General features: G+C 35.3%; 1 protein-coding gene across 4 annotated transcripts in view; it reads right to left on the bottom strand.

The window, feature by feature from the left end:
* The window catches only part of NIPBL (NIPBL cohesin loading factor), a 197,158-nt gene that overhangs the window by 23,793 nt on the left and 147,578 nt on the right, over positions 1-25,787 (bottom strand). For all 4 annotated transcript variants that reach the window (XM_078445006.2, XM_078445004.2, XM_078445009.2 and 1 more), the window contains 9 exons: positions 25,425-25,568; positions 23,029-23,118; positions 21,350-21,564; positions 21,143-21,245; positions 20,427-20,525; positions 20,176-20,322; positions 17,253-17,387; positions 15,875-15,973; positions 14,512-14,565 (listed from right to left, as the gene is read on the bottom strand). In XM_078445006.2, the coding sequence (XP_078301132.1) occupies positions 14,512-14,565; positions 15,875-15,973; positions 17,253-17,387; positions 20,176-20,322; positions 20,427-20,525; positions 21,143-21,245; positions 21,350-21,564; positions 23,029-23,118; positions 25,425-25,568 (1,086 nt within the window). The remainder of the gene's footprint in view (positions 1-14,511; positions 14,566-15,874; positions 15,974-17,252; positions 17,388-20,175; positions 20,323-20,426; positions 20,526-21,142; positions 21,246-21,349; positions 21,565-23,028; positions 23,119-25,424; positions 25,569-25,787) is intronic.

The following is a 25,787-nucleotide window of genomic DNA, read 5'->3' as shown; positions in this document are numbered from 1 at the left end:
CAAATAAACAAAAATATATAGCAAATGTTTTAAAATATCTTATAAACCAGTAATTTATAAATACTTTCAAGCGATGTTAGTATGGAGTATTTAAATTGCTGTGTGTAGGAACTGAGGTACGATATGAGAGAAATGAGAAAGGTGACCTTCCTTAATGCCCAATGCTAGTTGAAATATTTTGAAGAATTAGAATTCTATTCCTCATTATTTCAAATCCTTTGATATCTCAAAAAAGTAAGAGTTAATTATACTTTCTATATAATTATAACTTCATCTGAATTGCATCTTAAATTTTAAAATTATAAAACATAGGCTAGATTTCTTTTCTGTATTATCCTTTGCCAAACTATTAATAAACAATGTTAGAAAAGTGTTGGGAATGATGAGATGAGGAGAAAAGATCGGTCTAACTATGGCCAAAAAGTAAAACCAATTCAAACTTTTACAATCACAGGTCAGTTGTAAAGTCATCTAAGGTATATGTTTTCTTAATACAGATTAGCAAATACAACTTTGGGCTATAAAGAAGTTGAAGTGTATATGTGATTTTCATGAAGAGTTCCAGTGCTGTCCAATATAACTTGCTGCAATGATGGAAATGTTCTGTATCTGTGCTGTCCAATATGGTTGCCACAAGACAAATGCAGCTACTGAACACATGAAATGTGGCTAGTACGCCTGAGGAGTTAAAATTAAATACAAATAAAAATTCAAATTAAGTTTAAAAAACACATGTGGCTAATATTGGAAAGCTCAAGTTTAAACCTTCACTACAAGATGCATGAATGATTAAAACAGTTGACAGCAATCAGAATAACATAATGCATACACTGCCCTCATCCTCTTCAAATTAAAGAAATAAAGAAAATTTCAATTTTTAGTTTTTTCTCTGTACAGCAAATTCTCCTTGTCCTGCTCTATAACTCAATTCCTTAAGCAGCTATTAAAACTGCATGCTAGCCTCTTCCAGGCAGGAGCAGAAAATAATCCCCTCTTGTTTTTTCCTCTCCAAGATGTAAAGTGTACACAATAGTATAAATACATATTGCTATGTGCCCTTTTAATTGATTTACTTACTGTGAACCCAACTCAAGAACATTTCCATAAACCTTTATTTCCCAATGCACTCCCCTTTCCCTTATTCCATCTTTCTGTTTCACTTCAAGGTAACCATTATCAGGAATTTTATAACTTTTTTTTGCTTAAAAAATGGTGTCAGCTGTATACTGTTCATAATTTTGCTTCATTTTCAACTTTCTAAAAGGTATTATAGTGGACGTAGTCTTCTGTAGTCTTGCCTTGTTCACTCAACATTATGTCCCTAACTGTAATCCAGGTTGTTGCAAATGACTACATTTTATTCATTTGAACTGCTATACAACAGCTACTGTGTGTCAATATTGCAATTAATTGATCTATTCTGAAGACAGGTTAATTACACTTTTTTAGTGGCACGAGCACTCTTTTTATCTGTCTCCTGGCACACATATGCGAGGTTTTCTTGGGTATATACCTTCAGGTGGAACTGCTAGGTCACAGGATATATAAATGTTAACTTTATGAAATAATGCTATATTTTTTCAATTTGGTTGTATTTTCTCAGTTAGTAGTAAAGAGATATTGTTTAATCCATCTCTTCTCCATCATTTGTTATCACCTGATTTCTCAATTTTTGCCAATGAAATGGGTGTAAGATATAGTACTGATTTGTATTTCCCGTATTAATAACGAGGTTGAACACCCTATAGGCCATATATGCTATTTCTTGTATGAAATGCTTAATCATGACTTTTACCTATTTTCCTACTTGGAAAATTATGTTGATTTGTAGGAGAGGAGTTCTTCACATACTCTAAGGATCCTTTCTTACACATGTGTACCAAATACCATTTCCTAGTTTGTGACTTGTGTTAAGATGTCTTTTGATTAAAAAATTGTACTTCATTCTATGCAATGAAATTCATCAATCTTTTGTTAATGGTTTTGGAACTTGTTTAAGAAATCCTTTAGAAATCTTTCCCTACAGAAAGGTCAAAAATATATTCACATATATTTTCTTCTAAAAGTTTTAAAGATTTTCTTTAATCTATATGATGTGATTACTGAGTTAAAGTAGAAATCAATTCTTTCTTTTTTAATTTATATTCAGGTTAGTTAACATACAGTGTAGTTTTGGCTTCGGAAATAGAACCCAGTGATTCATCTCTTACATATGACACCCGGCACTCAAAAAGTATCCTCAGTAACGCCTGTTACCCATTCAACACCCCCTGCCCAGCAATCCTGTTTGTTCTTTATATTTAAGAGTCTCTTAATGGTTTGCCTCCCTCTCTGTTTTTATCTTATTTTTCCTTCCCTTATGATCATCTGTTGAGATTCTCAAATTCCACGAGTGAAATCATATATCTGTCTTTCTCTGACTATTTTGCTTAGCATAGTATCCTCCAGTTCCACCCATGTTGTTGCAAATGGCAAGATTTCATTCTTTTTCATCACCACGTAGTATTCCATTGTGTGTGCGTGCGTGTGTGTGTGTGTGTACACACCACATCTTCTTTATCCATTCGTCAGTTAATGGACATTTGGGCTCTTTCCATAATTTGGTGACTGTTGATAGTGCTGCTATAAAACACTGGGGTACATGGGCCCCTTCAAATCAGCATTTCTGTATATTTTGGATAAATTCCTAGCAGTACAACTGCTGGGTCATAAGGTAGTTCTATCTAAAAAAAAAAATTCCTTATGGATAAGCCAATTTTCCCAGCCCTATTTACTGATAAGTCTATCTTTCCCCCCATTAACTGCAGTGCCACTTCTGTTTTATAGTGAGTATACCCCTTCTATGTGGAGGCTGATTTCTGGGCTCTGCATCTTGTTCCTTTGGTCCATTTAGTACCACACTATCTTAACTACTGTATCCTTAAAACTAAGTCCTTATATTTTGTAAGGCAAGGTAGTGCTCCTGCATTTTCAGACATGACAACTGTCTTCAGTTCTTTGCTTTTCCACATATATTTTACAATCATCTCAACATATTTACGACTATTTTTTCCTTTCTTTTTCATTTTTTATGGTATTCTTCTTTTTCTTCTTCTTTTTTTTAAGCAGGCTCCACACCCAATGTGGGGCTCGAACTCATGACCCTGAGATCAAGAGCCACATGCTCTACTGAGCCAGCCAGGGGCCCCTGATGACTATTTTTTTTTTTTATGAGATCTCTCTGAACATTTTTCCATTTTGCATGATTTTCATTTTAGTTTGTAGTTACTCTGTCATATTTTATTCCTAGCTTATTGGAAGTTATCATTCAAAGGCATTAAATTTTATCAAAAAATTTCCCTGTGTCCCTGAAATGACTACTTATTTCTTCTTCTTTAGTGTTAAATCACACACACACACACACACACACACACACACACACACACACACACACTGATGTTAAACCAGCATTACACTTACACATGCATAAATGCATTTATATCATACAAAGATGTGTGTACATACGCACATCTTTATACATCTTATTTTTGATACATTGCGAAGTAAATTATAGACAATATACTCCCCCCTCCTTTTCCTTTTCGAGATAAAATTTACATGAAATGACTTATATATTCGCTCAGTTTTGTTAAGTGCATTCATCATCACAACTCAAACTCCTATCAGGATACAGATCATAAAAAAACAAAAAACATTAAAAGGGGCGCCTGGGTGGTTCAGTTGGTTATGTGTCCAACTCTTGATCTCAGCTCAGGTCTTGATCTCAGGATTGTGAGTTCAAGCCCTATGCTGGGTTCCACGCTAGGTGTGAAGCTTACTTAAAAAAAAAAAAATACAGAACAGTAATCTACATCTTTAGCTTATATCAGAATCATCTGGAGAGACCATTAAAACACAAGAATGATGGGCCCACCTTAGAGTTATTGAGGTAAAGCCTTAGAACTCATATTTCTAACAAGTTGCAGGTAATCTCAGTAACTTTTAGAACCACTAATATAGACCATTACCATTATCCCTGAAAATTCCCTCATGTTGGGGCACCTGGGTGGCTCAGTCAGTTATGCGCCTGACTTCGGCTCAGGTCATGATCTCACAGTTCATGGGGTTGAGCCCCACATAGGGCTCTATGCTGACAGTCTGGAGCCTACAGCCTGCTTTGCTGCATCTCCCTCTCTCTCTCTGCCCCTCCCCCACTCCCTCTCTGTCTCTCTCTGAAAAATAAATAAAACATTAAAAAGGAAAGAAAAAGGAAAGAAAGCAAGAAAGAAAGAGAGAGAGAGAGAGAGAGGGAGAGAGAGAGAGAGAGAAAGAAAAAAAGAAAGTTCCTTCATGTTACTTTCCAGTCAATCTCTGAACCCAGCAATCGCTCTTCTGAGTTTTTCAGATACAGATTAATTTTGCCTCTCCTAGAACTTCATATAGATGGAATCAGAATATGTACTGTTCTGTGTAAGGCTTCCTTCACTCTGCATAATATTTTTATTGTGCTCAAGTTGTATGTATCATCAGTTTGTTTCTTTACGATGTGAATACTATTAAATTGTGAGGCTATATCATTATTTTTATCCATTCACTGGTTGACAGAGACAGAGACGGTATTTGATTATAAACAGAAATGAAACTGCTCCTTAAAGACTTTACTTAGAAATCTCCTCAGCTAAATATCCAATTTCATGCTTGAAGTTCTACCTTTCACAAAACACTACAACAAGAACACAGCTCAGCCAAGTTCTTTGCCTCTTTATAACAAGGACTGCCTTTTCTCTGTTGTCCAATAGCAAGTTCCTCATTTCTACCTGAGACCTTATCAAAATGGCCTTTACTGTCCATATTTCTACCAACATTCTGTACAAGATTGTATTTATTCTCTAAGAAGACAAAAGCTTTCCCTACAGCTTTTCTCTCTGAGCCCTCATCAGAACTGCCTTTAAATGTCTCTTCATAGCGGTATCAGCTTCTTCTAGCATGCACCTCAAAACTTTGCTAGTCTCTACTGATTACCCAATTCCAAAGCCACTTTCACATTATTTGTTTCAGCAGCATCTTACTTTTGGTTCCAATTTCTGTCTTAGCTTGGTCTTAGCTTCCAATTTCTGTCTTTGCTGCTATAACAAATACCACATAGTAGGTGACTTCAACAGAAATTTATTTCTCATAGTTCTGGAATCAAGGTGCCAGCATATTCCGATGAAGATCCTCATTCTGGCTTGCAGATGGCTGTCTTCTTATGTCCTCATTTGGCAGAGAGCAGACAGATCTCTCTTGTGTCTCTTCTTAGGAGGGTACTATTCTGATTCATGCTGGCTCCACCCTCATTACCTAATGATCTCTCAAAAGCTCCACTTCCTAATATCACACTAGGGATTAAGCTTCAACATATGAAGTTTGGAGACATATAAACATTCAGTCCATAGCATTCTCTGAGAAATCCTCTTGAGGAAGGAGCCCCATATTCTATGGAAAATATACTGCTAATCTTTTCCCCAACTTTCCCCAAAAGGACCTATGGTCATTTATCAGGTTAACTGTACATTGGAGAAAAGGAAATTATCAGACCTTTTAGGGATTATTAGATGCTGGTTCTGAACTGACACTAATTCCAAGAGACCCTAAAGATCGCTGTGGCTCAGAGTGAAGGGTGGGTGGTTAGAGGTCTGGTGGTCAATGGAGGTATAACTCTTGTCTGTTCCAGAGTGAGTCCACTGGATCCCCAAACTCATCTTATGATTATTTCCAAGCACCAAAACACAAAATTGGAATAAATATACTCAGCAGTTGACAGAATTCCTACATTGGTTCTTTGATCTGTGTAGTGAGGGTTATTACGGTGGGAAAGGCCAAGTGGAAACCATGAACCAGGAAAATAGTAAGTCAAAATACTACATTACACCAGGGACTATTGAGATTAGTGCTATCATCAAAGACTGGAAGGATGCAAGGATGATAATTCCCACCAGATTCTCATTCAGCTCGCTCATTCGGCCTGGGCAGTAGACAGATGGATCTTGGGGAATGACAGTGGATTCGCATAAGCTTAACGGGTAGTGATTCCAACTGCAGCTGCTGTACCAGATAAGGTATTATTACTTGAGCAAATTAATACATTCTTTGGTTACCTGGCACCTTCTGGCAGATGCTTTTTTCTCCATCCTCATCAAAGCCCACCAGAAGCACTTTGCTATCAGCAGGCAAGGCCAGCAATACACTGCACTGCCCTACCTCAGGCGTATATTAACTCTCCAGTCCTATGTTATAATTCAGTTTGCAGGATCTTGATTACCTTTCCCTTTAATAAGATTATCACAGTGGTTCATTACATTGATGATATTATGCTGACTACACTTGGTGAGCAAAAAATAGCAACCACTCTAGACTTATTGATAAGACTTGTATGTGTCAGAGGGTAGGGAAATAAATCCAACAAAATTCAGGGGTCTTCTATTTCAGTGAAATTGCTGGGGTCCTAGTGGTGTGGGCTCCGTTAAGCTATCCCTTCTAAAGTGAAGGATAAGTTGTTGCATCTGGCGTCTCCTATATATAACCAAAAAAAAAGAGGCACAATGGCTAGTGGGCTTTGGAGTTTGGAGGCAACAAATTCCTCATTTGGGTGTATTACTCTGGCTCATTTACTGAGTGACCCAAGATGCTGCCTGTGCTGAGAGGGGCCCAGAACAGAAGAAGGCTGTGCAAGAGATCCAGGCTGCTATGCAAGTTGCTCTGCAGCATGGGTCAGATGATCCAATAGATCCAATGGTACTTTAAGTGTCAGTGGCAGATAGGGATACTGTTTCAAGTCCCTGGCAGGACCCCATAGGTGGACTGCATGCAGTACAAGCCCTTAGGATTTTGGAGCAAAGCATTATCCTCCTCCATGAATAACTACTCTCCTTTTGAAAAAGAGCTCTTGGCCTCTACTGGGCCTTAGCAGATACTGAATGCTTAGCCATGAGCCACCGAATTACCATGTGATCTGAGTTGCCCATCATGAACTGGGTATTACCTGACTCACCAAGACATAAAATTGGGTATGCACAGCAGCAGCATCAAACGGAAGTGGTATATATGTGACTGGGTGAGAGCACATCTAAAGGGTATAAGTAAATTACAGGAAGAAGCAGCCCAAATGTCTATGGGTTCCTATTCCTGCTATACTGCCTTTCTCTCTTCCAGCCTGTACCTATGGCTTCATGGGGAGTTCCCGGAAATCAACTCACATGGAAGAGAAGACTTAGGCCTGGTTTATAAATGGGTCTGCACAATATGTAGGACCATTCCAAAGTGGACATTTTGTAGCACCATCGCCTCTGTCTGGGACATCCTTGAAGGACAGTGGTGAAGAGAAATTCCCCCAATGAACAGAACTACGAGCAGTGTACCTGGCTATTCACTTTGCTTGGAAGAAGGAATGACCAGATATGTGATTACATATTGGTTCATGGGCTATGGCCAATGGTTTGGCTGGATGGTTAGGGACTTGGAAGGAAGATGATTAGAAAATTAGTGACAAGGAAATTTAGGAAAGAGGCATGTGGATAGATATCTCTGAATGCATACAAAATATAAGGATATTTATGTCCCACACGAATGTTCACCAAAAGATGACCTCAGCAGAGGAGGATTTAAATAATCAAGTGGACTGGAGGACTCCATTCTGTAGGTACCTTCTCTGAGGATATCAGCCTCTCTCCCCAACTACTCTTGTTCTTGCTCAATGCACTCATGAACAAACTGTCCATGGTGGCAGGGATGGTGGTTACACATGGATTCAGGAACACAGATTTCTATTCGGGAAGGCCAATGTGGCTGGCCCATGGCCACTGCTGAGTGCCAATCTGTCAGCAGTAGAGACCAACACCAAATCCCTGATGTGGAACCACTGAACCATTCCCTGGATGAGCAGTCAGTTACTTTGTAAGCACGTTGATTACACTGGTAGATTTCCATAATGGAAGGGGCAGCATTTTGTTCTTACTGGAACAGATGCTTACAATGGATACAGATTTGCCTTCTCTTCATGCAGTGCTTCTGCTAAAACTACCACTTGTAGCTGTATTAGAATGCCTTATCCACTGTCATGGTATTCTACACAGCATTACTTTTTATCAATCAAGGAGCTGGCTTGATAGAACATGGAATGGCCTTTTCAAGACTCAGGTATAGCACCAGATAGGTGGCAATATCTTGCATGGATGAGGCAAGATTCTACAGGAGGCTCTATATGCTCTGAATCAGCATCCAATATATGGCACTGTTTAGCCCATTACCAGGATTCACAGTCTAGGAATTTTCAAGGGGTGGAAATGGGAGGGGCATCACTCACAATTAACTCCTAGTGAGTGACCACATTACAAGGTATAGAAGCGAGAATTTTAATTGTCATAAGCATTTCCTACTTATTTTGTTATGAATAGTGTGTGTGTGTGTGTGTGTGTGTGTGTGTGTGTGTCCAGAGACAGAGGAGAAGAGAAGAGGAGTGGAGAAAGAGCAAATAACGCCCCCTCCCCCGCCTTTTTTTACCCCAGTCTGACACCATGGCTCCCTCCCACTGCTCACTTTTTCTCCCCTTTTATTCCCCTACCATATGACATAAAAAGTATAGACTTCATATCATAGTAGTTAAGTGTTGTTAATTATAGTATTTAAGTTACTGGGTATCAGGAGAAGAGTAAACATCACTCAAGGACTTTACTTTTTCTTATGGGAAAGATGTTAGTGCATTTTCAGCTGTATGCAGGACAGCTGTATCATGTTAGATGGAACTATGATCTCGTTATTGTTATTTGGAAATGAAGTATGGTTTAAAGAGATATACACAGGTGCCATGTTGACAAAGGGGATGTGTGATAGTTAATTTTATGTGTCAACTTGACTAGGTCAAGGGATACCTGATTATTTGGTTAAACATCACTTCTGGGTTAAAAAAAAAACTCTGAGTACTGGTGAGGGTGTTTCTAGATGCAATTTGCACCTGAATTCATGGACTCAGTAAAGCAGATCACCCTCTCCAATGTGGGTGGTCATCACACAATCGGCTGAGGGCCTGAATAGAACACAAGGTAGACAAAGGAGGAAATCAACTATTCTCTGACTACCTGAGTTGGGACATCAGTCTCCTCTTGCACTCAAATTGGGATTTATACCATCAGCTACCCTGGTTCAGGCCTTCAGATACAAACTAAACTATACCCACGGGCTGTTCTAAGCCTCCAGCTTGCAGACAGCCTCCATAACTGAATGAGCCAATTCCTTACAATAAATCCTTTTCTCTCTCCTCCTCTCAGTATTCTATTGGTTCTCCTTCTCTGGAGAACCCAATACATGTCCCTTCCATGTCAATTCCTGGCCCTCTGAAACGACTCCTTTGAGTTTTTCCAATATAGATGAATTTTAGCCTCTCCTAGAACTTCATATAAATGGAATCAGAATATGACTCTTATGTGTAAGTCTTCTTTACTCTGTGTAATGTTTTCATTATTCATCTAAGTTGCTGTATGTTTCAGTAGTCTGTTCCTTTATGATGTGGAGTACTATTAAATTATATGAATATATTAGTTTTCCTAAGCATCCATTGGTTGTTAAAGTATTTGACTGTAAACTTTAAGGAGATCTCATTTTAGATTACAAAGGCCAGGAATGCATGAAATATGGGTTATTCAAGGTTTTTCATTGCTTATATTTTCTTATAAACTAAAAAAGGACCATTGAGTGGCACTAGAAAATCAATTCAATTTCTGTGTACCCTGTCATAGTGGTTTAAACTAAATGGACTACTGTTTAGGAAAAAAAAAAAAAAATCTATCTACCTATCTAAGGACTTTCATGATAGAAATTTTTCTTTTATGTGCTATTGAAAAATGACAAAAACCTATGGAATCATTAAAAGTTTTAAAACTATGAATTCATTAAAGGTTATAAATTATAGGGAACAAATCTGCATATATTTAAAGTGTGTGTATACATAGCATACTAACAAAATTTAGTTGGTAGACAGAGTTTGGGGCATGTCTGAATTTGAAGGTGTTTCATATAGTACTCTAAGTTTCCTTAAAAAAAAAAAAGAAAGAAAGAAAGAAAGAAAAAAGAAAAAAAACTTCCATGAATTGGAAATCAATGACATATAAGAAACTCACTCAACACAAAAACAATAAAAATGAGAAATAGCAGAAACTAAAGAGAATGGAATAGGTAAATGAGCTCATGTGGAAATAGTTAAGTATGCTAATTCTTTTTTAGAAAAACGTTTATTTTTTTTTTTTTTTTTTTTTTTTTAAAGAATTGTTTTTTCAACGTTTATTTATTTTTGAGACAGAGAGAGACAGAGCATGAACGGGGGAGGGTCAGAGAGAGGGAGACACAGAATCTGAAACGGGCTCCAGGCTCCGAGCTGTCAGCACAGAGCCCGACGCGGGGCTTGAACTCACTGACCGCGAGATCATGACCTGAGCTGAAGTCGGCCGCTTAACCGACTGAGCCACCCAGGCGCCCCAGAAAAACGTTTATTTTTTGAGAGAGAGCATGCAAACAGGGGAGGGGCACAGAGAGAGAGAAAGAGAGAGAATCTCAAGCAGGCTGTTATGGTGCCAGTGCAGAGCCCGACATGGGGCTCAATCCCATGAATGGTGAGATCATGACCTGAGCCAAAATCAAGAGTCAGATGCTAAATGGAATGAGCCACCCAGGCATCCTGGTGCTCATTATTCTTTAAAAAGAAAAAAAAAAAGAAGGGGTGGGTTTGGTGCTCGGGTGGCTCAGTCGGTTAAGCGTCCAACTTCGGCTCAGGTCATGATCTCATGGTTCATGGGCTTGAGCCCTTGTGTTGGGCTCTGTGCTGACTGCTCAGAGCCTGGAAACTGCTTCAGATTCTGTGTCTCTCTCTGTGCCCCTCCCCTGCTTGCACTCTCTCTCTCTCAAAAATAATAATCATTTAAAAATTAAAAAAAAATTTTTTTTTAAAACTCTACCCACAACATGGGGCTCAAACTCATGACCCTGAGATCAAGATATACATGCTCTATCAACTGAGCCAGCCAGGTGCCCCCATGTGTGCTAATTATTCTTGACTCAAGAATTTCCAATGATTCTTCTAGCAGTACATTCTCTATATCCTTCCTAGCCTCTCAAAATTTATGCATGTATGTTGCTACAACCATTAAGAGTGGTTATGTCTCTGTTAACGTGTATCTATAATAAATATTTTTTAGCCTTACTTCTTTCATTAAACTAAATTCTGCTAGTCTAATAACTATCACAAAGTCACAGTGTCATTGGTAAACTAAACTTGTCAGAAACTAAAGAAGTTACATAATAGGGAGAAAGGATTAAAGGACTGAATGAACAACTAGCTAAAGAAGACTAGAAAGTAAAGATGTAAGAAACATAAAACTTACTGCTAAGAGATTATAAATCTAGTCATCTCCTTTCTGTTTTCAATTTTCCAATAATATATACGGATATTACCTTAGATCCTTTTTTGGAATACTAAATAATGACATTTCTGACAGCTACAATTAATTCTTACTCATTTATTGTAATTATTAAATGAAATATGTGGTTGTAGAGTTTTCTAGAAATTATGTCCCCTTTGGAATAATGGCTGACATAAATATAACTCAGATAGTTATAAGGCTATGTAATACAGAGCTAATTATTTGACTTAGGAGGGAAATGATACCAAATACATTATGTAAAATTATGAAATAAAAGATGATTTATGGAAGACGATTTAGGAAGAGAGCCTAAGATATCATAGATTGAAGAACATAAGCAAATACCATGAAGATGTTTAAAAAAGGCATCTTAAAAATTTTTTTAAAGCAACATATTACTCCACACCATCAGATGGCTAAACTTAAAAATACTGACAAAAACCAAGAGTATTGGTGAGAATGTAGAGCAAATGGAATGTTGCTGGTAGAAATGCAAAATGGATCAGCCATTTTGGAAAAAGTCTGGCAGTTTCTCACTCACCACATGACCCAGCAATCACTCAGGAATTTACCCAAGAAATATGAAAACACACATCCACATAAGAACTTGGCACACAAATATTCCTAGCAGCATTATTCAGAATAGTCCAAACTGGGAACACAAAAGTCCATAAATTTGTGAAATCATAAAGAGATTATAATACATCTATACTATTGATACTAGCCAGCAATAAAAATTAATATTAATATACCAGCAACATTCTGTTAATTAAAAGAGGACAAGACAAACACACAAAAAACTACATGCTGCATGATTCCACTGATATGAAATTGGACAAAAGGTATTAACTGCAGCGACAAAAAGTAGACCAGTGGTTTCCTATGGCCAAGGGAAGAGGAACAACTACAAAGAGGCACGAAGAAGCTTTTAAGGGTGATATTCTATATATATCTTGATTGTGCCTCAATAAAACAATTTTGGTTGACTGTTAAAAATATCGCTAGTTTTATTACTAAAAATACTGCAAAACATACAGAAGTGAACAAAAACAAATGGACTTAACTAGACAGCAGATTTTTGATATAACAGAAAAAATTTATTTCAAGATAGACTAATTTTTTTAAAGTATTTTTTTAATGTTTATTTTTTAATTTTGAGAGTGAGAGCATAAGTGGGGGATGGGGAAAGAGAATCCCAAGCAGACTCTGCACTGCCAGCATGGAGCCTGACCCCACAACTACAAGATCATGACCTCAGCCAAAATCAATACTTGGATGCATAACTGACTGAGCCTCCCAGGCACCCCAAGATAGACTTAATAATATATTTTTAGTGGACTATACATAAACATAAATGTAAAGAAATCTTAAACTGTATCCAATAATGTTACTGTTAATATTAGTTGGGCAAAGCAAATAAGAAATTATGTTCCTTTCCTTTGGAACTAAGATTTTTAGCCTAAAGGAAAGAATAATACAATCAAAGAAGGAGACTTGCATAATCTTAAATTTGAATAAAAAAAAATCAATATAAATTCTTGATTTATTTTTGCCTTTCTAAAAAATATATGTTTTCTAGCTCTATCTTTTGGAAAAGGCCCAAAGCTATGATAACCCATTAGCAAAGGACATCCATGGCATCCAGATTCTTCTACCCAAAGGGATTAGAGCTCTTTGGAAAAATGGCTGATTTCAGGTTTGGGGCAGAAAATATACAAGTAAAGTCAGGTCACCTTGTAGAGGCAAAAAGTAATCAGGTGACAAAAGAGTAACAAGGTTATATCAAAAGGATACAAGACCAACTTGGAGGGACTACCACTGGGCAAAGATGGGACAATCTAAACTTCAAAAAGAATTATGATTAAGATAAATTGAAATACAAAGGCATACAAATCTATTCACTCACACTAATATTAAAAAATGAATAGACTCATTATAATAGGTGCACCAGGTTGACAACACCTAAACTGAAAGATCACTGAAAATGGGATGACTAAACATTATGTGCCTCCTACTGTGACGCTGTATTATTCGCATCATTTGTGAAGTATTCTTGTCCCCTACGCCCAAGATTGAACTTCAATATTATTAAGGCTCTAGATCTAATGAAGAGTTTACAGAAAAAAATGGTGAATAGAGGAACAACTTAAATGACATTAGAAGGAAAAGATCCATGAAATCTACAATGTGGGACATTCTATAGGAAAACACATTTCCATTTCTATAGGAAAAGGGGGGCGTGAGGGATCGACTAGCATAGATTTAAGAGACATAAGAGCCATATCAACCAAAGCAACTGCAAACTAACTATACAAATGCATTTTTGAGACGATTAGGGAAATATGAACATTGAAATAAGTATTAGAGTTGGGGGGAATAACATTAATATTTGTTTTGATACAGATGATAATGATATTCTGGTTATTTTTTACAGTAATTTCTGTTAGAGATAGATACTAAAATGTTTATGGTGAAATGATATAAAGTATGAGATTTGCTTCAAAAGTATTACAGCCAAAAAAAATAAAAATAAAAAAACGAAAGGAGAGGGATTAGAGATGAAATAAGGCTAGGGAAATGCTGACAGTTCTTGAAGCTGGGTGATGGGTATTTCTATTTAAAAATTTGTGAAATAAAAAAATTCATTGGGAGATAAATATTCCCATACATGAAATTTTTCAAGAACACTAATTATGCTTTAATTCTGCACTATTACAGGAAATTCTACACATTTCATAACAAGCAAAATAATGTAAATATATAGTTAATGCAATCTGTAAATCTGTAAATCTCATGTTTATCATATAGATTAAAGGGATAAGAAAAAAAAATATCTGGAAGGAAGTGAAGATAGAATTTCAACTACTGATTTAGAAAAATTATTTATAACAGTCAGTGGAATAATTGCTTAAATAGGGATATTAACCAAAACATTCAGCTTAATAAACTGAAATAAATTTTCCCTACCAAAAGGCAAATACTTAAAAATAACTGAAAAGGTTCTTTTAAATCATAAAATCTACAAAGAACTGCCCTTCTATTAAATTTCATGTTATCTGTTATCAAGAGTCAAAATAACACTCACGTTTTGAAGGAGTTGCTCAAACCAGTCATATCCAGTATCTCTGCATGCTGCAACCTAAGTGGGAAAATATGGTGAAACTATCAAAATTAAGAATTTACTTAAAAATCTGAAAAACAAAAAACAAAAACTTTGCTATGATTTAGTGTGAGGTAAATAAATGTCTCAATTAAAAAAATTATTTTAAAGTAAACTATTCTTTAAGTAAGCCAATAATTTATCAATATTAAATAATTTTATTCTAAAAATATCTTAGAATACATTCAAGAAATTAGTTTAATATATTGAAATTAAATACGATATTATAGGGAAAGTGGGTTGGGGGATGAGGAATGAAATAGGTGATGGGGATTAAGGAGTGCATTTTTGTGATGAGCACCAGGTGTCGTATGGAAGTGTTCAATCACTATATTGTACAACTGAAACTAGTATTACACTGTATGTTAACTAACTGGAATTTAAATAGAAACTTAAAAACATGGTGTTACATTTTGAATAGTAACTTGTACTGGTCAGAAAAACGCGTAAGGTTTAAAACAACACAAATAGAAATGTTTGCTTATTATTTTCCTTCTAGATAGCAGATATAAAGATATGAGTGAAAGAGAGATAAATCTATAATTGATAATAGAAAATTTATGTTCAAAACATAAAAAGTATTCTGGGCAAAAAATATTTATAGCTTATGTGTATAATTAAACGTAATGAAACTAATCTTAATTCACGTTTTCTGAAAAAGTACTATCTCATTTTAGGCTGCTATCCCTGGGCTGTTGTTACCTATTCATCTACTTCTCCTTCCCCTGTCAGTTTTCAATCACTGGAGGAATCTGGAGAATTTCAGTATCAGTGCTTAAGTCAACAAATGCTAATAAGGAGGGCTATGCAGAAACACCAATCTCATCTTCCTTGCATCCCTTGAGTATCTCCAGAATGTAAGGGAAGTACAACTGACCCTTGAACAATGCAGGGGTTAGGGATGCTGACCCCCTGCACAGTTGAAAATCTGCACATAACTCTGATTCCCCAAAAACCTAACTTTTAGTAACCTGATGACCAGAAAACTTACCAATAACATAAAGTTGATTAACACATATGTTATATGAATTACAGACTGTATTTTTACAGTAAACTGGAGACAAGAAAATGTTATTTAAAAATCGTAAAAGAAAATACATTTACAGTACTATACTGTACTTATTGAAAAAAAATCCATGTATAAGTGGACCTGTGCAGTTGAAGGGTCCACTGTAGTATTAAATGTCAAGATTAACAAATATCTCATCATTGTCTCTCTCTGTGTAAGAGAGGGAGGCCTCAACTAGGTTTGTACCCACAGGGACCACACCCTTGTTCGAGTCCTTACCACATCAGTGATGTTTAAAATTTTCCTCGTCATTGCTTCTTTGTCATTGTGTGGAGTTGGAGTAAACCAGAGTTTTTGGAATGTTTCATTTACTAATTTCTAGAAAAAAGAAAATTTCAAACTACACAACTACAACAAACATGGCAAAATTCTCAATCCCAAATTTTCATTAAAATCCAAAACAGGGGAGCCTGGGTGGCTCAGTTGGTTGAGCGTCCGACTTCAGCTCAGGTCACCATCTCGCGGTCTGTGAGTTCGAGCCCCACATCGGGCTCTGGGCTGATGGCTCGGAGCCTGGAGCCTGCTTCTGAGTCTCCCTCTCTCTCTGCCCCTCCCCCGTTCATGCTCTGTCTCTCTTTGTCTCAAAAATAAATAAACGTTAAAAAAAAATTTTTTTTTTTAAATAAAAAATAAAAAATAAAATCCAAAACAAAGGTGGGGCACCTGGCTGGCTCTATTGGTAGAGCATGATCTCTGTTCATGAAAAAAAAAAAAAAAAAAAAAAAAAGCCAAAAACAAAGCTACAAATAACAAATCAAAGCACAAACTACCAGAAATTTTTGGCACAAATTTCTCAATTTTTGAAAACAATCATCAATTAATTTTTCAAAATTATAATCTTTTTCAATTGGTAAAAATTTTAAATAGGTGATATCTGCATAGTACACAAAGTTGTTTTTTTTTTTTTTTAATATTTATTCTATTTTTGAGAGAAAGAAAGAAACTGAGCATGAGCAGGGGAGGCACAGAGAGAGAGGGAGACACAGAACTTGAAGTGGGCTCCAGGCTTCGCACTGTCAGCATAGACCCCAACGCGGGGCTTGAACTCACAAACTGTGAGATCATGACCTGAGCCAAAGTCGGACACTTAATGACAGAGACACCCAGGTGCCCCACAAATGTTTTCATCAAACTAAAAAACATTTTTCTTACTTTTTTTTGAGGGGGGGGGGGAAGCTGTTAAAAAAAACACAACAAACAAAAAAATACTGGGACCATCATATATGTATAAATTCACGAATGAACTGAGGTTTACACTTTCAACAAAGTATTTAACTTAGAAAACCAAGTACATACCATTTAAAAAATAAAGTAACTTTAATTTGGTAATAAACTTGCTGCATATAATGTAATCACTACAATGGCATTAAATATAATTGAACTGGTTGAGAAAGATCAGATTTTATTCATACAAGATTTAGAAATAAAAATGTATGGAAGTATGTCATTTTTGAATTGATAATCTAAAAATGTTGATTTCCTTGTAAAGGTTTTTCATAGTTACACATATTTTACAAAATTTAGCTATAATAAACATTTAAATTATTTAAAACGTTAATGAAAAATGAACTTTAAAACAGTCATCATTTCATCTTACCTTAATGCCCTCTTCATCATTGACTCTGCGAATCATTTTTACACACATTTCTGTAATTTTTGGAAATGTTGGTTGTTCAATACAGATGTCTCTTAGAATCTTTATTACCCTTTTCCTGACACTGATACCAGTATCCTAAGAACAGAAAAGTATTTTTAAATATCAGAAAGCTCAATATGCTCAGGTGTAAGAAATGTGATAAAATGAAATCAGGAAATAAATACCAACAAGCAGTACATTGAATACTTATTAACGTGATAAAGATGGTCTATATAGTTCCTCTTTATATTCTTTCTTATTAATGTTACTCAAACATGGATTACTGTATTGCTTTACTTTTATAATATGATATCCAATACATGCAAAAATACTGAATAACACTGAACATGACACTAGAATATAAACTTGTCAAAATTAAATGGGATAACAAATTAAAAAAAGCATTTAGAATAGCACCTGGCACTTAAACAGCATATGAAGTATTTTTAACAAATATGTTAAACCTAAATCTAATCAAACCACTGTCACTATGTTACAGTTCATAGAAAATAAAAGAAAGAAACAAACAAAAAAACAAATTAAACAAAGCCATGAGGAAATAACAAGACTGACCTGGTCTTTTTTTTTTTCTTTTTTAAACTTTTGAGAGAGAGAAAGGAGCATGTGGGGGGGGGGGGGGGGCAGAGACAGAGGGAGAGAGGGGAACCCAAACAGGCTCCACACTGTCAGCACAAATCTCAGTAAGGGGCTCGATCCCACAAACCACGAGATCATGACTCGAGCTGAAATCGAGAGCCAGAGGCTTAACCGACTAAGCCACCCAGGCACCCCTGACCTGGTCTTTTTAAATTAGTCAATGTAATGGGGGAAGTCTATAAAAGAGAGTACTCTAAATTTTAAAACTTGATCACCAAATGCAAAGTATGATCTTTGACTGGATTCTGTTCAAAAAAAAAAAAAAAAAAAAAAAAGGTAAACTAGAAACTCCCCCTGCAGTTTTTGGGACAACTGGAGAATCGAATATCAACTGGTTATTACAGGATATTTAGGGAGTGTTAATTTGGTTGGGTGAGATTAACAGTTTTTGTTTATAAGAACAGTACCCACACTTTTGGAGAGGCAGGCTGAAGTATACATGGAGGAAATAGCAAAATGTTGTGATTTAATTTAAACTAATTTAGCAAAAAATATAGATATGGTGTTAGATACATGAGTGTTCACTGCACTACCACTCTTCACAAATTTTCAATAATTAAAGCGTTTTAGAAATAAAAAGCATTGGACACTTAATGTGCATATTTATTTCCATTATATAGTCTGACAATCACTAAAATATTTTAGGATATATCGCTTAGGTAGATGCTATCGGATTTCATTAAATTTGAAGAATCCTATTGATTCTCCAAATTTGAGAATCCTATTGATTTTGCCTTTCATTCTTGAAAAGAAGCACTAACACGAAAAAGTTTATTGCACTCTTAAATTCTTTGTTTCAATCAAGATTTTATGCTAGTTGAAGCTGTAATTATCTTTAACTCTTAGTCATAAAATATTCTGACACTAGACTAAAGGTGATAAACTCTTGTCACTGTGGGAATACCTAATCTTGTGCCTAATGCATTTCTTTTGAGTTACAGAAGTCAATATGCTTGCAGTGGGTGATGTGGAGATTCCACAGATATTTTGTAACATCAGTGTTTCCTGTTTCCTTTTATTTTCCAGGGAAAGGCTTCAGGACCAGAGAATTCCATGACATACAAGAAAGGATTATCTTAGAATAGTATTTCTTTAGTTTGTTCTTAAGACTCAAAGGGCTTTCTGGTTTATAACGCAGGTATCTAAATCTTGTCATAATTCAGCTTTAAAGAAACATGCAGATAACACACAAAGGATCCAAACATATTGTCAGATACCAAAATTCTGCACTTAGCTGTCAACAAAATAATTGTTCCTATTTATATACATTCATATAAATTTATTCTAGGTTCCTGTCCAAAATATTTATGCCATTGTAGTTCCTATTATTTACTCATTGTAAACTTGCATCATTAAAATGGAGGAGTTAACTGAAAAAAAGGAGTCCCAATTTTCAACAACAATGACTTGTTTTATAGTATCGAGCAGTCCTCCTCTTGAAATATGTCCTTTGGGGCACCTGGGTGGCTCAGCTGGTTAAGTGTCCAACTTCGGCTCAGGTCATTATCTCACAGTTCATGGGTTCAAGCCCCGTGTCAGCATAGAGCCTGGAGCCTGCCTCAGATTCTGTGTCTCCCTCTCTCTCTGCCCCTCCCCAACTTGTGCTCTTGTCTTGCTCTCAATAAATGAATTAACATTTAAAAAAAAAAAAAAAAAAAGAAAAGAAAAAAAGAAACTTGTCCGTCCTCAGTTCTTTGTTTGGGCCTATGGCTGAGCTGGGCTTGAAATTTGTGTCCCCTTCCCCTGCTGGTACTCTGTCCAATTGTTAGGATCCTTAGCTTAGCTCAAGGTAGGGTAGGAATGGAGAACATTTTTCCTACTTTCTAAATCTGGGAGACTGGAGATTAGAATCTGCCCAATGTTCTGCTGTCCAGCCACCACTTTCTAGATTTGATTCTTGGCACCAAGAGTATCTACCTGTAGGCTTTCCCTTGCCTTCCAACCCACTGAATCAGCACTATAGAGTTACAACCTTAGCTTTTAATTTTCATTCTGGTTTAAACTATCTTTAGAGTGTGTGTGTGTAAAATAAACATGGACAGGTTTTTGGGGGTGAGGAGTGAGGTGGGGAACATGTCCTCCTCTAGAAAGATGCTATAGTATAGAGATTAGGCAATATAAATAAGTAATTGATACTTACTTTTCTAGCTTAATAATTAAAAAAATGTGATACAAGAAAGGCAAAATTATATTTATGAATCAAAATAAAAATGACCAAACAACATACCAAAATTCTTTCAATCAGCATATCATAATACTGCTCAGCAAGCTGAGGTCGACAAAGAACAAATCGACCTAATAATTCTACTGCTGCTTCTCGAACACTAGTGGAGTTATCCATTAATCGTCCATGAACTCCTCGCTGCATATCAAGCTAAAGGAAAATAAAGAAAATATAATTTATACTACTAAGTAGAGCTAATATCTTAACTTGAATGCAATAGTCAAATGAGAAGAATCATTTGTGCTCTTCTTTACCCTTGCTAGAATACTGGGGTCTACAGCAACAACCTCAGATAAACACTTCATGGCTTTTGTTCGAACGGCAATTGCGTTTTCACCAAGAACTCGAAGGATCTGCCGAGCAAACATCGGTATTTTCACAAATTTTAGAACATACAACATTTAACAAAATATACATGAAAACATGCAAAAGAAATGAAAATAAATACTGGATTTACCTCCCTTTAATATTTACATGGGTAGAAGATGTTATCTTACTGATCCAAAGTTTTAACTTACAGGTCAGTATAGTAACTGAGGCATTCTATACTTTAAGGCCTTTTCTTTATCCTGGCATTCTCAATTAAACCTGTTTTTTCATTGCTATGCTCATGTGCAAGGACGTGTAGCCCCACTAAAACCTTGCTATGAGTACCTAATTCAGAATATTTAGTATTATTTAAGTAATAATTTGGTAATTGAGTAATTTATTTTTATAACATCAACCAGTCTACCTATACCATATATGTATATTTATACATATATCCATTTATCTGTAAAACGTGAATCAGTAAGTAAAAGGCATGTAAAAAAAGACATCTTAACAAATATGGAACACAGAAACAAATGCTACTCTCATGATCTTTTAAAATATCTGTTCTCAACAGTGAATAGACATCATACGCTATTCCACAAATATCCATAATCAGAAAAATCAGTATCATTGTACAAGGAATTCTGGTTTAGTTTACCTGTGTCAAATAAATATCAAAGCTCTGGGCAAACGGCCTCATAGAGGCCAAGTATCGAACAATCAAACAAGCATCATCATAGTCCACAGTATCAGAATTCATCCTACAACAAAAAGTCATTAAATTATTTTTTTAAGCTTTTTGCAAAGTAGATAGATATCAAAGAGATAACTGAAAAAGTAAAGATGCTTTCTCTCTGGATCTTACTTTAATGTGCTGAACTGAGAAGGTGTGGTTTTGATAATGCTTCTAAGAAACTTTTTCCGGTTTTCAGCTCGATGCATGATTTGACCAGTTGTCTCAACTTCCTTCGCATGATGTGTTCCTTCAGATGATTCTTCATCTTTTTGTGATTTCATTGCTTTTTCTGTTTCCAGAGTTGTGTCACGGAACCACTGGGCTATATAGAATTTACGAGAAAACTAAAAAGAAAATAGGTAAGATCTGAGCTTGATAAAATTAAGAGAATTTTTAAATGAAATTTCCAACCCACTGATAAAGTGCTCACTATCAGGAATAAATATACAGGTGTACTTTAAAGCAACTTGTAGCAGACAAAAACAAATTTTAAGAAAGCCAAAAGGTTTGAATATCTGAATGATATAAAACTTACTATTTTGCTTTAACACTTAAGACAAGCATCAATTACTTAACAAAGAAAAAAGCATCACACATAGGTCACTAAAATTAGACAGATGATATGTCAACTGGAAAAGTTTAGAATAGGATAAGATGCCAAAGGTACAAGATTCCATTTACTTTCAAAATACCACCTTACTTCTTCAAGAAATACATAGCCAATTATTACTGAAACATTTTAACATGGAGGCACATCTATTATTTGTTCCTTTCAATGTAGACTAAAAACGTGCAGTAGTTGACTAAATAGCTTAGTTACCTCCAACCTCTTTATCCTGCATATCCCATCAGTAAAAAATAAAAATAAAAAAATTAAAAAGTACACTGGGGTGCCTGGGTGGCTCACTCAGTTTAGCGTCTGACTCTTGATTTTGGCTCAGGTCATGATCTTACAGTTTGTGGGATCAAGTCCAATACTGGGCTCTGCACTGGCAGTGCAGAGCCTGCTTGGGATTCTCTTGCTTCCTCTCTCTGCTCCTCCCCCACACTCTCTCTCTTTCTCTCTCTCTCAAAATAAATAAACTTAAAACAAAGTGCCCTGGGGTGCCTGGGTGGCTCAGTCAGTTGAGCATATCTAACTTCGGTTCAGGTCATGATCTTACAACTTGTGAGTATGAGCCCTGCATCGGGCTCTGTGCTGACACCTCGGAGCCTGGAGCCTGCTTCAGATTCTGTGTCTCCCTCTCTTCTGCCCCTCTCCTGCTCATACTCTGTCTCTCCCCCCTTCAAAAATAAATAAACATTAAAAAAACAAAACAAAGTGTCCTAATACATGCACAGTGTTTTCTAATATGGTTTATAAATCTTATATATGAGCCTATTATACTAATAATTTGGATGCACAATATACATAAAAATAGAACTAAGGATTATATTTAAAAAGAAATACACACATAAAATTCTAATAGCTTCTTTTTATATGCTCATAGATCATCTCAAGCACCACCTGGGCCATGTCCATTGTGAGGAGCAATGACCTACCTCAGTCTCAAAGATAACTTATGGAAAGATTTCTAACTATTTCCCCTCTCACACCATTTTTATATAATACATATCTGTATCAAAATTCCGTAAGACAAATCAATCCATAACCATTCTCTTTAATTTACATCATCAAGTATCCCTTTGTTTTAAATAAAAGATCAGGATTCCAAACAACCTTCCTCTTCATGACACTTCCCAATTTTCTTTCAGACCCAATTTGAATTTGATGAGTTATCTCCAAAAAAGGGAGAAAAGATTCCTACCACTAGTGAAGGATCAGTCTCAGTGTTTTCATCCAAGTAATCAAGCAATGCTTTCTGTAGTTGTTGTATTTCATCTTCTCCTCCTGAAACCTACAAAATAAACCAAGGAAGAACAAAAATTACATCACTAGTGTATTTTAATAATTCATCTAGTTGTAAATACAAATCTAGGGAAAAAACTGATAAATGATAAAAAATCAAAATGTTAAGTATAGCAACTAAAAGGAAAAAAAAACAGAAGAATGCTACTTCACAAAAAAAATTTATACTCATAGCTGAGACTGGCCCTTATTTTTATGAATTACATGTCATCTTGCTTTGAAAGAGGTGCATAGGTAGCTGACATAAAAATTAACAGAATAATGTATTAAGTATTCAGAGACAGGAAGGTCCTACACATTGTTTTTCTGTTTGGAAAAAAAGAGGCAATTCCAAACTTTTAATTTAAAAATGGAAACTGCTATCTGTTTTACTATGTGTTATAGGTTTCTTTGGGATATTTTAAAACATTCTAGAAGAGAAATACTTCTATTTGTAATATAAAAATAGTACTTTATTTCATGTAGGATATTAAATATACAGTAGCAGGTGAGCTGTTCACTTGATCTAGGAATAGAATCTTTAGTTCCTGTCAAGAACAAGACACAACCAGAAATGAACTGAGCTGGCATTCATGTCTATAGCTTTATACTCTAGCTTTACCACATGAAATGCCAATATGGTTTAGAATATCTCTAAGTAGAAAACAAAGATTTTAATAACCTATGTTCTCAGAGTGTGATGAAATGGTCCATGGAGAAATTCATCATAGCACTGTAAACTACTACACTGTAAACTTCCAAGAGCAATGTGGATGTATGTCAAGAACTGTAAGAATACTTACAAATAACCCTTCCCCTCAAGTTTTACAGTGTACAATCTACATGGTCATATGTAACAAATAAGTTGTAGGTTCACTCTAAGAAATACTGAAAGGCACCTGGCACCTACCTCTTGGTTTCTAAATTACCATTCTCCAATAAAAAGAAACAGTAATATTTGGCGAAACGGCAGATTCCAGGGCTGAGGCAATGAAAGTAAGAGAGCTCCTGAAACATCTTGTGCCACAAAGTAAAGTTCTCAAAGAAAGATGGTAACATATCAAAAAGACACAAAAGTCAGCTAAAAGGGGCTCTCACAGGTTAATTCTAGGATAAATGGAACATTAAATAATGATAGCAATAAATTATAATCTAGGAAACAGAATGGGAATGGCAGTGTTATATTAAATGGTAGTATTACATTAATGGTAATTTCTTGCTTTTGAGAACTGTATTGTGGATATTTAAGCAAGAGTTCTTGTTTGTGGAAAATAAACACTAAGCAGTGTTTTTCAAACTTCAGCATTCATTAGAATCACCTGGAGGGTCTATCAAAAAACAATGCTGGGCCCCAACCCTAGAATTTCTGATTCAGTAGATGAGTCCTGAGAATTTGCATTTCCAGCAAGTCCTTAGGTGATGTTAATATTAATACCTCTTGTCTAGGGAATCATACTTTGAAATTCAAGGGTATTGGGAGGCATTAAGTGTGCTCAAATAGTTAAAAAAAAAAAAAAATGACAGATATGCAAGCATGTATATTTTGAAAAAGAAATGTTACATAAAGATAAAGCAATGTTATAAATTGTTGACAATTAAGGAATTTGGGTGAAAGGTTTGTGGGAACTCTGCATTATTCCTATAACTTTTCTGTAAGTTTAAAATTATTTCAAAATACAAAGTATAATAAAAAATATTAGAGGCATTTCTAATGGCCAGCATGAATATGATTATGAATGTTAAAAAAAAAAAGTATAAAGAAAATGAAAACAGTTGTGTATGGTAGGATTAGAGATCATTTATTTACCAATTTTCTTAAGTAACTTTTAGCATTACTACCACCTTGTTCACACTTAAAAAAATAAGTGAAGCAACAATTTTTTTTTGCCAAACATGAAAACTATCTATTATAGTAAAATGAAAAGAAGTCTTCCTCCTCACCCTTCCCCAATATAAAATGATACACAAATTTCAAAGGTAGAAAACAATCTGGGAGTGCTAAATCAACATCTTAGTAAATTAAAGATTTAAATAAAACTTAGTTAAATAAAATAGAAAACAGCATCATACATTCATAAAAGCAGTTCACAAAAAGAAATTAGACTAATGATTTATATAAATCACTTAAAACTTCCTGTTAGACACTATAATTCACTCTAAGATATTAACTTTCTCTGTGGGGTTTTTGAAAAGTCCACTTTTGGAAATGCATGATCTTATTTTGAATTTATAAAATGAAATGTAACACTAATATAAGAATACCTAAAGTACTTAACTAATATTTATCCCCATAATTTTAATCCTTGATCTCAATACCTGTTTTAAAATTCGTTCTATTGACCCTTGATCCATTTTGCTTGTAACGGCATCTTTCCTTAATCGTGCAGCAACAGTTCCAAGGTAATCAAGAGATGCCACTCTTAAAGCCATCTCTGTTGACTTGTTACTGAATTGATGAACCTAAACATCAAAATAATCTTTATTTAATCAATTTATGACATTTTTAATAGCAATTTATCATACAAATTCCAAATCTATGTTGTATTATTTGAAATTTAAGTATTTTTTCTTGTGATATTTTCCCATGAAGTGGTTGCTTTCTGAACATTTTCATTAAAAAAAAGTATAGATTAAACCTAAGAACACAGTCATGTTTGTTAAAAATGTAGGCTCAACTGT

This window comes from Panthera onca, chromosome A1, assembly GCF_046562875.1.
Source record: "Panthera onca isolate mPanOnc1 chromosome A1, mPanOnc1 haplotype 2, whole genome shotgun sequence".
Classification (NCBI taxonomy): Eukaryota; Metazoa; Chordata; class Mammalia; order Carnivora; family Felidae; genus Panthera; species Panthera onca.
Note: the sequence above shows the minus strand (reverse complement) of the source record. Positions and strands in the feature narration are given on the sequence as shown.